The 17,253-nt window shown below is 38.4% G+C and overlaps 1 protein-coding gene across 8 annotated transcripts in view; it reads left to right on the forward strand.

Moving 5' to 3' along the window:
• Nucleotides 1-269: 269 nt before the first annotated feature.
• Nucleotides 270-17,253, forward strand: part of KIZ (kizuna centrosomal protein) — a 72,078-nt gene continuing 55,094 nt past the window's right edge. For 4 of the 8 annotated variants that reach the window (XR_011140607.1, XM_068940783.1, XM_068940787.1 and 1 more), the window contains exons 1-4: nt 272-440; nt 6,648-6,710; nt 8,851-9,007; nt 14,549-14,638. Coding sequence is in view for 7 of the 8 variants with exons in the window: in XM_068940783.1 (XP_068796884.1) it covers nt 340-440; nt 6,648-6,710; nt 8,851-9,007; nt 14,549-14,638 (411 nt within the window). In the remaining variant the exon portion in view is untranslated. Of the gene's footprint in view, nt 654-6,647; nt 6,711-8,850; nt 9,008-14,547; nt 14,639-17,253 lie in introns of all 8 variants that reach the window. The other 4 variants (XM_068940785.1, XM_068940784.1, XM_068940788.1 and 1 more) reach the window with 4 other exon arrangements.

Below are 17,253 nucleotides of genomic sequence, written 5' to 3' on the forward strand. Positions count from 1 at the left end.
GAACAGGGCCCAGCCCTCTGGAGGACCAGCCTGGAGACTGGACGGCGAACGGCAGCCATTTTAACAGCTGCAATAATAATCAAATTAACACATTTGACGAAATTATATCCAACGAACCGATTAAGACCTAATCTAAACGCTTATAGGCCGCCCGCAGGCCCCTGCTGTCCCCGCCCTGCGCGGCCCGGGCGGCGCCCCCCCCCCCCCCCGCGGGAGCCCCGCCCCCCCGCGTCTCCACGGCAACGCCCGCTCGCGGCCGGCGGGCGGGAGGCGCGCGGCGGCGGCGGCGCGGGGCATGGCGGGAGGCGTCGCTTAGGCCACCGGGGTAAACAGGGCGGCATGAGCGGGGCCCGCCCGCCGCGGGCGGCTTTGGCGGTGGCCTCGGCCCCCAGCCTCGGCCCCCCCGGGCTGGACGGGCTTCTGCGGCGCCTGCGCGACAGGTGAGGAGGCGGCGGCGGGTCGGCAGGCCGCGCTGCCCGGGAGGTGCCCTCGGTGGCGGCGGGCGGCGAGGGGCCGGGCCCGTGAGCGGCCTCGTCCCGTGACGGGTGTCCTGGTGTCGCGGCTCGTCCGCTGCCCCCTCACGGGGCCCACGCCCGCCCGCGGAGGCGAGTCGCCGTGTCTGAGCTCTGCCCGCCCGGGGGGCCGCAGCAGCGGTACGCGCTGTGAAGGGGCGGGAGGCGCGCTGCTGCCGGCCTGTGCCGGCAGTTCAGCACCCCTGAAGTTTTCACCTCAGGGGAGAGTTAAATCGGATTCACGACCCGCTTGTAGTGCGTGACAATCTGTGCGTTTTGTTTTGTCTCTCTTTTAAAGAGAACGATTTTCTCCCAGCTCCCCAACGCTGTCTCAAGCAGCGGGCTTCTTCCCCTTTCTTCTGCCTTCTGATAATCTTTCAGCCAGTTGCATGTTTTGGGAGGGGGATGAGGCGATGCTTCTGCCTAGCTTATCAGTAGCACTGCACTGTTATGTTTTTCACCGTTTCAGTCTTACCGTGCCTGTATTAGCATATTGTGTGAATCCGAAAAGTTAACGCGCTGTCGCCGATCGTCGGAGATGTTGTCTTGAAGCAGTTTTGGTACTGTTTACAAAACTATTTTGCTCTTTTAAACAAGCAAATAGCGGCGCCACTGATGTTTTGGAGATGGCTGTATGATGAATGCGCATGTACAAATGGTTTCTCCTACAGATGTAAAAAAAAAAAAAAAAGTGATTTCTAGGTGGTTTCAGTTTGTGTGTGCTTCAATGGGATCTGATTTTCAGGAAGAAAGCAAGTATACTTGATGATGCAAGGCTTTCTTAAGGTGCTTTGGACTGAAATATTTCAAAGAATTTGTTGTTTTCTTTGAAGTTGTATACGCTTAATGATGATCTCAATTTGTTACTTGCTAGAACAACCACAGTAATTGGTGTCAATTAGCACTTTTTTTTCCTGCCCAGAGGAAGTCTCTTGAGATCATTCATGGTATAATGTTATGAGGTTGCTTTTTAAGCTGTGCCTGTTTTCTGGCTAATACAGTAGTGCTTTTTTTTTTTTTTTTTTGCCCACTGAATGCACAAAATTCCTACTCTAGTAATGCCATGCCCCTCAGAACCTAAACCTTGCATCTAGATAGGGTTTTGGACAAAGTGCTGCATGTATCCTAGATCCTGGATGGGAAAGGCACTTTATCTAAATTGTCGTATTAGGAAATTAAGGGGGAGAGCAGACTGAAGTCTTGAAGTGGTCTAGACTGCAGGTTGCTTTGAACTATTTGTGTGCAGGTATTGCTCCTGTTAGGAGTAGACATGCACGCTTTCCTCTAAAGGAAAGGGTTTATGAGTTTTAGCCCACGCTTCATCTGTAACATTATAATGGATCAGTGTGTCCTAAATTCTAAACCATTTATTAATTAAAACACTTTGACTTACTTTACAGAGTAATCTTATTAAAGTCAGAGAGTCTTCTGGCAGCACTAAAACTTAAGGATAGATTTACAAACTATGCGGTTCCAGTACAACTGTAAGTGTACAAGCTCATGTACAAAACAAACTACTGACTCCTATGAGAAGCATCTCTGAAAGTGGAGTTGGACCCTATATTATGAAATCTCTGGAAAAAGAGCAATGGAAGGAAAGTTTTGTTTTTTCACCATTTCTTTTTCAGTCATTTGATGATTAAAAATCTAATGTAATTTAATCTCTTATTTTTGCCCTGAACAGTAGAAAAGCTATTACTTCAAATATAAATGTAAAAAGTTCTAATATTGGCTGGCAAAAACACTATAGTACTTTAAAAAACAACAAACAAAAAACCAAAGAAACCCAGGCATTACAAGTAACTTTCTAATAGATAATGCCTTTTATCTGTTTCATGTGGAATTAACCTACTTACCTTTTTTCTCTCCCGTATGTTGTTTTTGATTGATTGCTATTATCTAACAAGTAGCTACAATGTAAAACTTTCAGAAGAGCCAAAGTGAGTTAGGCTCCTAAAGCACCTTTCAGAAATCATATGTATTTAGAAGCTATTTTTGTTTGTTTTTAAGTAGAACATAGTTTATTTGAAGTAACTTAGTGTTTGGCTAGTTCCCACTTACAGGTGATTGTATATATCATTTTTCAGTGAGTTACCTTGGCTGCCCTGTGGTTGATTCAGTTGATGGCATTTTATAAATAAAAATACTGGTTTGACCGTGTTCTAAGCTCTAGGTCTAAACTGATCTGGAAAGTGGGACTCTGGCACCTAAATGCTGTAAAAAACCAAACCTTTTCAATTTGTTAACTCTTATTAGTTGAAGTATTTCATCATTCATAAACAGGATGTTAACATTCTTAATTTCATTCTGATTAAGAAGAACAAATAGCATTGCACTTTCATTTAAGGCAATTAGAGGAGTTTTTTGAGCATTTAAAGATGCAAATGCGCGTTCTAGAAGTTGTTTTGAAATCTGTCCTAAATTCCCCAGGGACTAAATGCGTGCACTGTATTGCAAACATCTCGCTGGATTGTGAAGTACGTACTTAGATGCCAAAATACTTTTGAGGAACTCCCTGCTAGTGTGGAACTTATGGATAATGTTTTTAAGAGTCTTTTAGTCTTACTTTCTGATTTCACGAATACAATGTTTTGTTTCAATTAGCAAATATTTATGCCTGAAAACTTTAGCGGCAACCGATAATTTATGATCTATGCTCTTAACTAGCAAATAAGGATCTTGCAGGATAAAATGTTTTTAGGATTCTATGCACTCATTATCCCAGAATTTTGGTGTAAAGATGAAGGGGGAATAACCATGAACCAGCTATTTAGTCTGTTTTCTTGGCATTGCTCTGGAAGGGAAAAGTGGGAAGGATCATTCCTTTCACATAACAACATATCTTGGTGGTATTATTGGCTCTGTGCCGCTTGCTCTGGATATTTCTCCACTCCCTGCTATCCAGACAGTGGATTGTCTACTTTTAGAGGATTGTCACCACCTGGTGTAACTTAAATCGGCTTTTAGAGATTGCTGGAGGACAGAGGATATAGAGTACAAGGGTGTTGTGTCACTTTTGCTTCCTCCACAGCTTGTATCTGCCCTTTTTTAAATTTGGCCCAAGAGCATGTGCAATTACTTCTTAAAGTTGTGATAATAAATTGAATTTCTCTACCTGGCACACTTGTGCTGTCCGTGCTTTAAAAAAATGAAAGAAAGCATGTATTTGTACTTGATGGTGTTGACGAAGAGTAGTACTCGCACCAGACTGGAAGTTGCATGCTGCTTTTGCAAGAGTGTGAAAGCCTGCCTTTGGGAATGGTGCTGCAGAGGCAGTTGCCTCTTCAGAGTTTCTCAGACAAAGCGATGCCTTTTATCTAAACAATTTTTATGTGAAATAAAAAACCTTTTGTTAAATCACTGGAGCATTTCGGTTTTTGCAAGTCCCACTTTAGAAATTCTACGTTGATCTAATTCCACGTTGCCTGTTTTAAGACGTGAAGTACCCGACAGCTGTTTCATTCCTGATTGCAGTCCTGCTTTCAGCTCTCAATTTTGCCTGAGCAAACAATGAGACACTACTACAGAAGCTATCTATGCAAGAGCTCGAATGTGATGGAGGAAGCTGCTGCTTGGTTATGTCCCTCAGCTGACTCTTGGGGAACAAGAAGAGAGCTCTTGTGAATTTTTCTTTTGCACTTGTTCTCATAAATCTTTTCTTTAAATATGTACGTTCTGAAATGCTTGAGGAATTAGCCACCAGATACTAAGCTTATGATCAACAAACATGGAGTGCCTTAAGACTTGTGCCAAGACATAACTGTATCTTAAATGTAGCATATTACATGCTAGACTTTATTGACTATGTTCTATCTCTTACATTTTATCTCTTACTCCTTGTACTTTATCTAATCTAGATATAAAAATTATTGCATATATAGGTCTCCATACACAGGTCAGCAGTATCTGTTTTGTGCAAAATTATGGAGAATAAGGTTTTGGATGTCTAATAAGTTAAATGGGGCAGAGAGTTTACCTTCCATGTTTTATACAGAATTTATCATGTTGTGATTACTCAGCACTTAATCTTCAATGATTGCTGGTGAGGACAGCAATGTTTTTGAGAGGTGTGGGTGGTAAAGTCAATAATTTATGTAGCTAAGTGCTGTACTCAACACTGTGACTAGCTTTGCGATTAGCTTTGCTTTTCAAACAGTGAGGCCAGATGCTTCGTGCTAAGGGTGATTTGCAGTAAACATGTAGGAATATTGAGAAGTGCTGAATAGAAAATGTAAATCACATAGGAGTATCACTTTTAGACATATTTGCTGGTATCAGTTGTATGTTTCTAGAAGAGTCGTGGACAGGTCTATTCTCATTCATGCAGAGCAGCAGAGCAGCTGGCTAAGAAAGTTTTTGAGAATAGCGCTTCTTTAGGAGTTAAGTGGTGAAATAGTGATGTGGCCTCGTTGCTTTTTTTGGGGTCCGTACTACCTCTTTTCCTCTCTGAGAAAGTTACCGTGTGTTGTTCTGAAGAAAACTTCCTACTCACCTGGTTGGGAAACCGGTTGTTTGTTTTATCTTTGCATGTCTGTGTGCGTTTTTGTGCTGTGTCCACTTATGTTAGTGGACTCAGTGCTGTAATTGGTTAGTAATTTTTGTCTTTTCAGCCAAAGTCTTATATAATGCATACTAGCATGCTTTGAGTGGCCTCTGTCGGTGTTCTAGACCAGTAAGTTAGATGCAGCTTAGTGTTCAACAGTGGATTTAATATTTGGTGTCGAAAAATGACCATAAAAATAACATTTCTTGCTGTTATGGAAAAATTGCATTGTGTCCAAGTGTTCCATTGTTCTGTATGTACTTATCTCAACAGGGTATGATGACAGTAGTACTGTTGTTCTTACGTTATGTTCTTACATATCCTTGAAGCACAAAGGAACTAAGGCCTGGTATCAGAAGTATTCAGGCATCTTAGTCCTGCTGGTTTAAATGGGAGGTGAGGGATCAAATATCACTACAGATCAATGCCAGAGATTAGAGAGAGCTTGTAGCTGAACAGGGAATTTAATTCTGCCCTCAAATCCCAAACTAACGTTCTCTTTCTCTATAGACTGAAGATTCAGAGTTGCTTGAAAATGAGCCATTTGGATCCTTAAAAAGTTAACTATACTATCTTTGCCTCTTAAAAGTTTATAACTGTCTATTTGCCTCATTTTAACATGCTGCAAAACTGCATGAACAGAGAAAAGTTGCAGGCTGAGACACCTTTATTTTTTAGTTAAAAAAGGAAGTGTCCATATAATGGAGTGGCCAAAAAAAATTCCTCTGCTGCAGCAAGCATAACTTCTGCCATACATACTAAGAAACTCTGCCAGAAGTTTGCAAGTAAACAAGACGATATCTTGCTTGCCTTCAAGTCATTGCTTGGACAGAGCTGCATTGCGAAACACCATAGGCTTTGTGTTAACTATTTTAGGTATCTGTAATGATGGTACTCAAATGTTGAGTGGCCCTTATCTGATGGTTTTTGTACTATTTTATCTTCAGCCTCAAGAACACTTAACTTTTGTATTCAGGTGCTATCTAAGTATCTGCCAGAACTTACTAAAGGCTACCTAACACTAGCGTACCTCTAGGTGTTCTTAAGTTTAAAGCATGAGAATGAGATATGTACTCCAAATTATGACATGAATAACTTGTAAAAAAAAAAAAAAAAAAAAATTTCCTGGATTGAAAGTGGTCTGGTCTGTGACTTGGGGGCAGGGGGGAAGAAACTCGTAAACTGCCAGTGTCTCGGTGTTTAGAGCACTTCCTGGGGCTGCTGGAGAAGGGACTTGAAACGGGAACTTAAGTTGAGCAGAAATACAGACTTCTTGGCTATGCTGGTGAGTCTTTGTGTGGGTTTATACATGTTCATGTATCTTTCCCTTTGTTCCTCTTCATTTAGAATAACCTAGCTCTTGTTCCAATGAGGAACAAAAGAAGATGTAAAAACCTAGAGGGTTTTTTGTGAAACTGTTTTTCTGATAAGCTCAGCTGATGGATCAGTTTGTAAGAGTGCCAGTTTGTAGCAAAAATGTGCTGTGTGTTCTAAAAAGATTTTTTTTGCTGTGTAAAATGTTTTATTTCTTGCACTTTGAAATAAATTATTCCATAATTTTATCTTACTGTGTGTTATTTGTTTTTCTCCAGTGAAACCAAAAGGCTGGAATTAGAAAGAGAACTGATTGACTACAGAAAATCTGATGCATACGCGTAAGACTACTTAAACTTCATATGGATTATTTTATTTTAGTTGCAAAGATTTAGGTATCATGCGATGATTTTAGAATGGTATCTTGACAATTTTTGTAACAGTAATTTTATATTCACATCTAAAGTATAGTGTGAGGTTCTTGCCTCTAAGCTATTGGTGAAGTAACTTCAGTAGTAATCTAACTCCCTTACTCGATAATAATACTGAAATGTTGTCTTAGTAACGACTAATATGTTATTTGTAACATATAGTTATGTATGCATAGTGTTGCACATAGTTTTGTGCAACGTTTACAAAATTGTTGTAGAATAGTTCGTGCTAGGAAGTCCTAGAGTCTTAGGAAGTTTAAAAGTCTTAAAATCCTAGAGGATGTTCTAGGTTCTGGTTCTGCTCCCTGGATTGTTTCTGCATTATTTGTTTAATGTAAAGTGCAAATACAGTCTACCCTAAAATAGAGGACTGAAATCAAGATTCCCACCCCAGCTTTGTAGTTTAGCTGGTTGTTCAGAGAGATTCCTGTGTTTGCATTCTTGGGTCCTCTGGATATTATTGTGTGTATAACATGCACCAGGTTATAAGCACTGCTGCTGTTAGCTTTATTGCGATAGAGCAAACCAGTTGAAACTGCAGCCAATTTAACGTGTCCCAAATTACACGTTAAATGTAACTCAGTATGGCTGCCTTCTTTGAGACAAGCACGAAAAAGTTTCTCCTTTCTTCCTCCTTTTTTGTACTTGAACTTGGAAATTTATGCCCCTAAATGGTTAAGGAAGAAGGGGAGCAGATTCCAGACCTGTTTTTCCAGCAGGCCTGCTAGCATCAAAACATTCTAACTTTCCTACATCCTGTGGTAGATCTGAGCTCTTCAGGCTGTAGAAGACCTGAACCATAAAGCTGTAGTTTTTAAAAGAAAATGATAATAATGTGAGCCTTTCATAGTGTGTGGGTTTTTTTTGTTTTTTTTTTGTTTTTTTTTTTTTGAAACAATGGTTGCAGAAGCCTGTATTCAGGAGGAGGATCTGGACTGTAATTTCTACATGGATGAAAGTTTCTTAGACCAGGAAAGGCATCTTGGTTCTAGAGAAGAAGAGAATTTTTAGCCTATTTTAGACATTCTTGTTTAGTGTTCCTTTCCTCAAATGTAGCTTGTAAAGTTCATCGAAGTGACTCTTGTTTACTTCAAGAGACTGAGGAGCTAGGTCCTATGATGATCAAATCCCCTAGAAACTCCTTTTCTTAATCAGGGCTGTTATATTAGAAAATGAACACGTATATTTAAGGAAAAAATGTCTGAACAGGTGGGTAAATGTACACACGTACTGTTTTTTCTATTTGATCTATTTTAATCTAACATGTTTTGAGCTGGAATTTTTCTGAAAAAATTGGCAGCTTGAGGGATTTAGTTTGCAATTTGGCAGCTGATTTAAGCTGACCTGCAGACAGATTGAGAACAAAAGAGATGATCCTGTGTGCCACTGGTTCACATCTTTCCTGTGTTGGCACTGATACTTGTGTGGCTGCCCCATAACAAGATAAGAGAATTGATTTGGCTGGAAACAAATCAATTTTTTTGCATGGGTGAGAATTAGTTTAGGTGTACTTTCAGCTGGATCACTCTTGGCCTGACTTGCCACGTGGCCACATAACAGATAGTTTTGGCATAAAAAAAGAAAGATAGGCTTTGAGTGAGATGCCCCTTTTGGTGGCAGCATAGATTTAGGTTGGCTTAAAGCAGCTGTGAAATCATAGCTTTAGTGTCACAGCTTGTGTGTCTTACAGAATACTGTTTTTCCTAAATACAGTTTTCATTTTGAATTAATGCAATATATATGTCTAAAGCACAACTCATTTTAAAAACACGATTTCAGGAATTTGTTAGTATACTTATCCTTTTGAACACCAAAAATCATGTTTAAACCTTAAGCTGTATGGCAGTAGCGTCCTGTGAGTTGTATGATGTAGCCTTTGGCAGTTGTGCGAGAGATAGGCGTCTACTCGTTTTCAGTGTGTGTGTGTTGAGAGAGGGGGGGAGAATCCTACATAAGGGTTAGGATATATATGTCTGAAAAAAAATGATTGCAATATACATACATTTGTTTTAATTTTATGCTCTTTAAATACAATTTTTTTCCCCTGTAGGGTGAAACTAAAGTACACGAAGCTGAAAAAATACTTGAAAGAAATAGATGAACGGCAAAAAAAGGCTCTTCTGCGAAACCAGACATTTTTAAGGGAATTCAACCAATTTGAAGCTCATATGAAAACTTCAAGTTCAGAGATAATTCAGAAGATGGAAGTAATTTTTTTTTAAAGACTTAATACAATAGTGCTTATTGCTATTACAGTGGTTGCTAAATTGGTTTTGCCCATGTGTTATGCACATCATGTCTTGATCGTATGTTTTGGAGTGCTTAAAGGCTTAGTGCTTAGGAGTTTGAAACAAACCCCAGCTCTGTTAGGAAGTGACCTAATAGATCCAGCTGTAACTGCAAAGGTAGTAACATTTCACAGAGCTCTACATTTGGTCTACAGTAGAATGCAATGTGCCTTTGTCTCCCTTGGAAGAAAGGGAGAACTGAGATACAATCCAGTTCCATAGATTTTTTTTATCATGTGTTTGCAGTTATTGTGGTAAGATGATAAAACAGCAGTAGCTAAGTTAGGACAATAAGAAGATTCAAGTTGTAATATCTTCATAAATGCTTCTCACTAAAATATAATTTTATGAATCTCTTATTTAAGAAATCCTAATATGTTTCACAGAAGTAGTTTCAGGATGTTTTTTTTAATTTTGCTGGCACGAGTACCGTAAGTGATCATAGTTCGTGTTGCCTCGGCCTTATTGTCACTGTCTCCATCAACAAAGAAGGAAGTGTAAGAGTTGGGTAACTCCAGTTCAAACACAATAATTTGTGTTAACAATCTGGACTGAAGCAGAACTAAAATGAAGTCACAGTCAGTTCTGTCACTAAACTGTTATCTGGCAATGCTTCAACAAAGGTAGCAGAGAAAACTACTCTTCCTCCAGTGTATATCACTCAGGTCTTTGCTCTTGGTAATATTTTTTGTGCAGGTACATATACCTCCAGAGTTGATCCAAGTTTTAAACTTTCCTGCTGGGCTGGTAGAGTAAAGCCCAAGCAATGTTTCATCACCTTGTGTGCTTTAAACCTGATGCGGTAGAAATGTGTTAATATCAAATGGCCGTTTTGAATGGAACCAATCCCTAGTGGAATGCATACTTCTGCTTTCTTCTTTGTAATGCCTTTGGTATCAGAGAAGATAGCAAACATATTTCTTTTGCTTTCTTCACTCAGCCTTGACTGCTGTTGTCTCAAAGGCCTACATTTGCCAAAGGGAACTTATTAGTGATTTTGCTGAATGTTATCAATTTGAGAACGTCTACTGGGATGAAATATTATTATTAAAGAGTCTATTAAACTATACATGGTTTTACATCTATTAAACTAATACATGTCTATTTTTAACTTCAAATGACTAATTTGTTAAAAATTACTGTAACAGGTAGAAAACACAAATGGTCATTTCTTTTTAAAAGAAAGATTAAAACTATATTCTTGAGGACAGTGACCTTTCAACAGTTACATTAACCACCTCTGCTATTAATGTTGTGCCTGTTAGTTTCAGTTGTTCTGGTCAACAGTTCTGATTGTAGAAACAGTTATCAAGAAGTCAACTAAGTTCTGAAGTGTTTTCCTTTCAGAGGGCTGTATTTGTCTCCCAATAAGTCCCTGCTGTAATCTGTCTCCACATGATGGCTAGAAATGAAGTAAGGGGGAAACCTTTGCATCTCCCTTATGCAGTGAATCTACCTGGAGCTTTTAGAATAGTGTAGTAACAAAAAAGTTTGCAGAAGTAAAGCCAGCATTTATAGTAATTTTTTTTTTTTACGCATTGAGATAAAAAGGTCAGCTACTGCTAGGCCTGAATTGCCATGATTTTTTTCATGCTTAAGTAAAATTTGATTATTTCTCTTTGCTTGCTTATCTTTCAGCTTCTCTCATTTGCAAATGTGAATAGATTTTTTTTTGCTTCTCTTGTTTAAGTCTGTTAGGGTGACTGGCTTCAGGCCTTTCTTTATGGTTTTGTATCAGTAATACTACTTATAGGTTGAATGCTTACATTTGTGTTGTTTTTTTAATAATTTGCACAGAAATAAGAAGAAATTCTTCTACAATAGTAAAGAGCTTTCTGCATATCTTTTGTCTTAAATGTTTGACTCAAACTTGATCAGGATCCATATTTAAGGTTTTATGATTAGAAAATATTCTTTCTAGTATAACTCATGACTGAAGTACTTTCAATTCAATAGGCTACTGCAAGAAGTAGTCCTGCTTTGAGGATTTTGAACCATATTATTAATAGCGTGTTGTCTCCCTAGTCGCTGAAGAACAACGTGGGGTGCTGCAAAGTGATACAGGCTGGTACTGAACTCAGATTTTAAAAAATTAATTTTGTGATATCTGTTCATGCCATAAATATATGAAGTCAGAATTTGGGGAGGCAAAAAGTCAGTTTTTTACTGGGAGGGAGAAGTGTTTATCTGCTTTCTAAGAGAAGTAGCATTCTTCCCTCATTTCCTCCAGCCAAGTGTTTTGAGAGAAGGAAACAAATTAGTCGAGGCATCTTAAGCCCCTACTATGTAATTCTGATGCAATACTTATATTTTTTATATGGTTGTCTAGAGTTCAGCTGTGGTTCTTAATTCTCTGAAATGCAGTTTGAATTAAAACAACATTATCTGAGTATACCATTTTCTCCCTTTCCTATTCTGTTAAGGGATATGTACAGCTTGATTTGAGATAGAAACACTTTGATCGTTTTAAAAGGAGGTGTCTAAAATGCCTATGTTCAGGTTCCAGAAAAGTGTAAACATGTAGCAGCATCCTTGGGTGATAATAATACAGGACTGAAAGAAAGGTGCGAGGGACTGAGGCTGTAGATTGGGGGCAGGAGGTGCTCAGATACAGCAGGTCTGTGAAGGGAAATATATAAGCCTTTCTGAAGAAAGGCAAGAGGAGGAAAGAATCAGACTGCAGCATGGACAGAGGGAAGGGGAAAAGTGCAACATGGTGTAGAAGTTTTCCCCCCCAAAAAAAAAAAAAGCCTTTCTTTAAAATATTTTTGGAAACTTTTCTCAAAACATGCTGTGGAAACACTGTACTAGGAGGCATTATTAGCTAAATCCAAAGTAGGGATGTAGAAGTTGCAATATGCTTTTCTTTTTCCTTTTTTTCTCTCTAGTGTCAGTTTTGGCTTTCACTAGCTGCATCAGAGTAAAGGGCAAGAAAGCCTTTGTATGCCGTTCTTAAGTTAGGAAAGTTTACTCCCTGTCAGTAGATAAGTGTATGACCTGAAATGTGAACGTTTGCATCCCTTCTAAAAATCTTTTAAATTCTTATAAGTCTATTCATATTAATGTTAACTGTGTGTCTAGTCTTTTTTCAGTCCTCAGAAAGCTTGCAACAATATAATTTGGCAACAAGTCCTATGGAGTAATATTGTTTTTAAAATTAGTTCTTTGATTTCATTGAAAGTCCCCTTCTTTTTGTGTTAGTAAGAGGAATGACTAGCTGGTTCCAAACTACTCTCCCCATGCTAGTCATAACTTAAAATATATTAACCCTGACTTCCTTTATTCATCTTAAAGTAAATAGCCCCAATCTTTTCTTTTCTCCGGTCATACGGGAGTTTTTATGCCTGTAATAATTCTTAACGCCTCTTCTGGAATGCCTCTGTGTCATTTTTGAGATGGAGAGATGAGAACTGCTCACGTTGATTAACACTCCCCTTGAAACACCAATATGTTTGCACTTAAATTTCCTGTTTGGAAGATTGCGTTTGTGTTGTCATTGACTTCAGTTTATAGAGTGGCTTATTGGGGGGGGGGGGGGGGGGAGAAGGAGGGGGGAGAGTGTGCCCTAATAGCTGATCTACCTGTGTACTGAATCTTTCAGAAGTAAGAAAACTCTTTAAAAAAAAAAATCGTAATTCGTTTCCACTCTAATAGCTCAATCAGCTGGCTAGCATCCCATGGCTACGTACCCATCTTGAATTCCTTTCCCAGCTAGTGACTGGTAATTTAAGCCTGTCGGGTCTGATGACTTTTGTAGAATATCTTTTCCTTGCTTTTTTTGCATGGTGCTACCAGCTATTTTTATGGGAGCTTGCTGGATTTGAATGCTTTGTGTGAGCACCTGTGGCTTGCCTGCTTTGCACGATGGGAAGTGTGACAAGGCAACCCAGGAGCTAGAAGAGGGCCAGGCAAGACTTGAGCCTAAGATTCTAGGTGTTCTCCAGTCTGGTTTTTAATTCAGCTTAGTAATGGGTAGTGTAGAGTCCTTTCTGGGGTGGGGTGAATTCTCTTTGTGTGTGCGTGTATGTGTTTTTTTCCTCCCTTTTTAAAAGGGAAGGGGTATGTTGTGATATTAGATTTTTTTTCCCTTGGTGTTTTTAGGGATTTGCTGGAGCAACCTTAATGCATACCAGTTCGACCTTCCCTCTAAGCTAGATTGTCATAGTGTATTTGTATGAGACACGACTGTGCCATGGTTGATCTGCATGTAGTATTTTCCTTCATTACTTCCATTTTGATGTTTCTTTGCCATCCATTTTATTTTTAGTGGGTTAGACTAATTTTTTCTGAGCTGTTGAACAAAGCACAGATTACAAACCCTTCGTGTGACACTTATGAAAAGCCCACTTGTCATGGATTACACGAGAATTATAAACCATGTAATCATTTCCTTTATCACGAAAGTAGACAAATCATTACTATTTTCTCCATTTTTGTTAGAGAGAATACCTTTCAGGAGTGTTTATTATAACTGTGTGCAGAATTTATTCCATAGCTGTAGGTGACAAAACTTTTCTGTTGTTTCTGAACCATTCACTTTTTTCATGTGTTTGTATCTGCAGTTTGTTCAGTAATTGTTGGGAACGTAAGTAAAATCACATAACTATGTAATATTCCCAAAAGCTTAAATCTGAACTTGTTTTGAGGGCCTGTAAAATTCTTGTGTGGCTGGTTTTTGTTTCTGTTACCTGGAAAATAGCAGACTTTCTTGAGTGCGCTATTGGATTGAAGTGCAGAGCTCATCAAGTTAATTGTTTTAAAGGCTCCTTTTGATGCCTATTACAGAATAGGTATTGAAGTGCATTCATTCAGGACCAGTATAACTTGTTATTGGGGTTTGCAATTACTAACAAACAGGATTAATTATAGGTACTATATGTGCTTGGCTTTTAAGCAGTAGTCCTACTATGAATGCATTACGTTCAGTCAATTAAACAATGTAGTGGAGGTGAAGACGTTTTATGCAGTTGTTTGTTAGTAACACTAGAGCAAGTTGCCTTTCATGCTGTGTTGCTCTTTATAACATCTGCCATATATTTTTCTGTAGAATAGCTCACTGGGTTTTAAGATGATGAGTGTAAAATAAAAACAAATTCTAAAGCTCACTTCATCATAAGCAGTTGAGTCGTTGGGAACAGCAAAAATAATTTGGCATTGCAAAAAGGAATTGTGTTTAAATAAATCTGAGTCAACAAGTTCTTACTACTCTGCAGGCTTCCAAATTAGGTGAATGAATGAATATATATTTTAAAAGCTGCAGAAAGTTGCACGCAAGCCATGTAGTTTGTTCAGGGAAACAGAAAAATAAGGAGAAATGGGGTCTCTGGCTTTTTAAGTGTAGACAAAGTGAAAACTGGTGCTTGGCGTGACATTTGGAAGTGCACAACTTGCACAGTAATATTTGCTGATTTGTGTTTGTTCTGGCCTTCGATTTTATATAATGGATTTGTTCATATTTAGGTACAGTATGGAAGAGAAATTAAAAGTGTATTATCGCTTCAAGGGAGTAGCTTGCCAGCACGAGGTGACGAAGACGACTGCAGTAAGCAGGTAATGCAAAATAAGTGAGGGAAAAATACATGGTTTCTTACACTGAGGTGCTTCCCTCTGAGGTACTCTGTTAAGAGCAAAATGTTAAGTAAAGTCTTTAGATGGGGAGTTTTTATTGTGGCAGTTGTACTGTATTGTTTAGATACCTGAGGGAAGTAGAATAACCTGGATTAAACAGTGCAATTCTTTCAAAGAACTAGAATTAAAAAGAGGTGAGAACTCTATAAATGTTTATAGTCATCTTTATTGGGTTTTTTATTTTTGTGCTGAATAATGTAAAAATGGTATTGGCCTAGGAGAAAATAGTCTTGATGAATGATATCTTAAAAAAATGCAGCAGTTGATTCATATGTTGTATTTATAATTTTGTGTGTTTTGACCTTTTCCTCAGAAGAAGCAAAAGAGATCGCATATCTAAGTAACAGACAAAGACTGACAAGGAATACTTAAATATATTCTGCTATATATCTGCAGTAATGCAGGCTTCTAATCCCTCCTCCTATCTCCATATAAATGATACAGTTCAAGACCATAGCTGTTTTCTTCACTAAAAGCAGTAAAGCTCTTTTAGATGAAACGTCTGAAAACATCTTGTAATAACTTGGAGCATGCTGGCAAGAGTAGTCACTTGTGACTATGTGTGAAACCCCCTCAGCTAGTCGATATTGTAATAAGCAAAAATGGTAGCATCACTCCATTATTCAGAAAAGCCAACAGCATGCTTGTCCCTTAGGCTACAGCATTCATTAAGAAAAGCTTACTGGGCTGAAAGCTGGAAACAGATGATAACGGGATATGATTTTCATATTTAATGCATTCCTTGGAAGAGTATGTGTGCTGCAGATTGATAGAAGAATCAACTGCTACTTTACTAAAAGACTTTCTAGTTTGCCCTATAGCTACCGATGGAAATCATTCAGCCAAGAAATTAACTTTTTCTCCTTTTACCTGCTTTATATATCTGCTAAGCAGGCTGCCTGGCTGCCAGTAAATGTTATTATGCAGTTAAATGTTTGGTATTTAAGACTCTTATCAGAAAAGAAACAGAGGCCACACTATTTTGTTTTTATAGTAGGAGGAAGGTTTTCGTTTTTCTTTCTTCAGTGCATTAGCAGTAGTTAATCTGAGTTTATAGGAAGTTTTTTCCCCCATAGATTAAAAAGTTAAAAACCATGAATTTAGAGCATTCTTTAAACTGTAATATACAAAGCAATGAACCTTAGCAACCTTGACCTGTATAACCAGGCCTTCAGCAATTTGTGTGAATTTAAAACATAATTCACCTATGCGAAAAGGTGAATTTAGTTTTGAGTACTGGATTCTTTAATTAAAAGCAGTTTGTGCGGGAGATACAGTTTTTAGCCTACAGAAAAGTTGGTTTCTACATAAATGCTTGACATTAAAGGCTCACAGTGTGACTTAGATTTAAAAAAAGGTTAAAACATTTTGGACAATACAAGAACTTGTTATGCAACTAAATGTGTCACTTTATATTAAATTATAATTACTATTTGATTGGGAAGTGTTTCCTCTTCTGTCCCCTTCCTCCTCGTTATCTTCCTTAAAGACAAAGGTACTATACTAAATTGTGTATCCTCTTGCCTTATGCTAGGGAGTATAAGCTGGGTATGTTAATGCAGCTTAAAAACAAATTCTGCTTGGGATACGTGATATCATTTTGACTGAAATAAGTCCATTCTGAAAAAGTAACTGGAGAATTTAAACTGCTATCCTGGTGAATAGCCTATCAGTGTTTATATCCTGTATCTTGGATCTTGTTTTGTAACTGAAGTTCTTTTAGTTTCATCTTGTGAATTTCCCAGCCAACTTCATCTCACTTGAAAGCTGCTTAAGTTAAAAATAGAAGATTTTGTTCTTTAATGTGATAGTGAACAAGCAGTAGTGAGCATAGGCTATTAGCAGAACAGAATATATATATATATATATAAGCAGAAAGAAGGACCCATGGACTGAGCCTGGTTGCCCATCAGTGTGATCCTACTTGACTGGTCAATCCGTGGAGCTGTAGAAATCTTACACAGGAGATCTACATGAGAGTCAACAATCTTCAGTGGGTGGCTTGGAGCAGTAACAGCAAGGGAGCTACGCTGTGGCATCGTAGAGTGGCACTAAATCTGTGTTGGGATTTCCCTTTTACCAGTTGTTTCTTCATTCCTTGTACAAAGTCCAGTTGCTACTCTTTAGAAGAGAAAAAGAAATGAAATAGTGTATCCAGGGTACAAATTATCATAGCTTGTAACTATTTTAATTTAACAGTACTGTTATGATGGTTGCTTCTAGGCTAGTTAGGATGCCAGTGATCATGTGATAATGTTGTCAGTGATGCTTGATCCTACATTCATCTCTAGTTTCCGTAAGACTTTTTCCTGGCTTATTTTAAGACACAGGTCAGGTCAGTGTTTTTCAAAACCTTATTTTTGAGAAGGATTGTGAAAGATTTTGTTACAATTAAATTAGTGTATAGATTTGTCTCAATTTTGTAATTTTAAGCAAATGAATTTTGCTGTTGGGGGAAGAAGGTAAACGTCCGCTGTGGAAGCAGCTGCATAGGAGTTTCATACTGTAATATATACAGTCAACCTGGTACAGTCTCT

Source organism: Struthio camelus, chromosome 3, assembly GCF_040807025.1.
Source record: "Struthio camelus isolate bStrCam1 chromosome 3, bStrCam1.hap1, whole genome shotgun sequence".
NCBI classification, from domain to species: domain Eukaryota; kingdom Metazoa; phylum Chordata; class Aves; order Struthioniformes; family Struthionidae; genus Struthio; species Struthio camelus.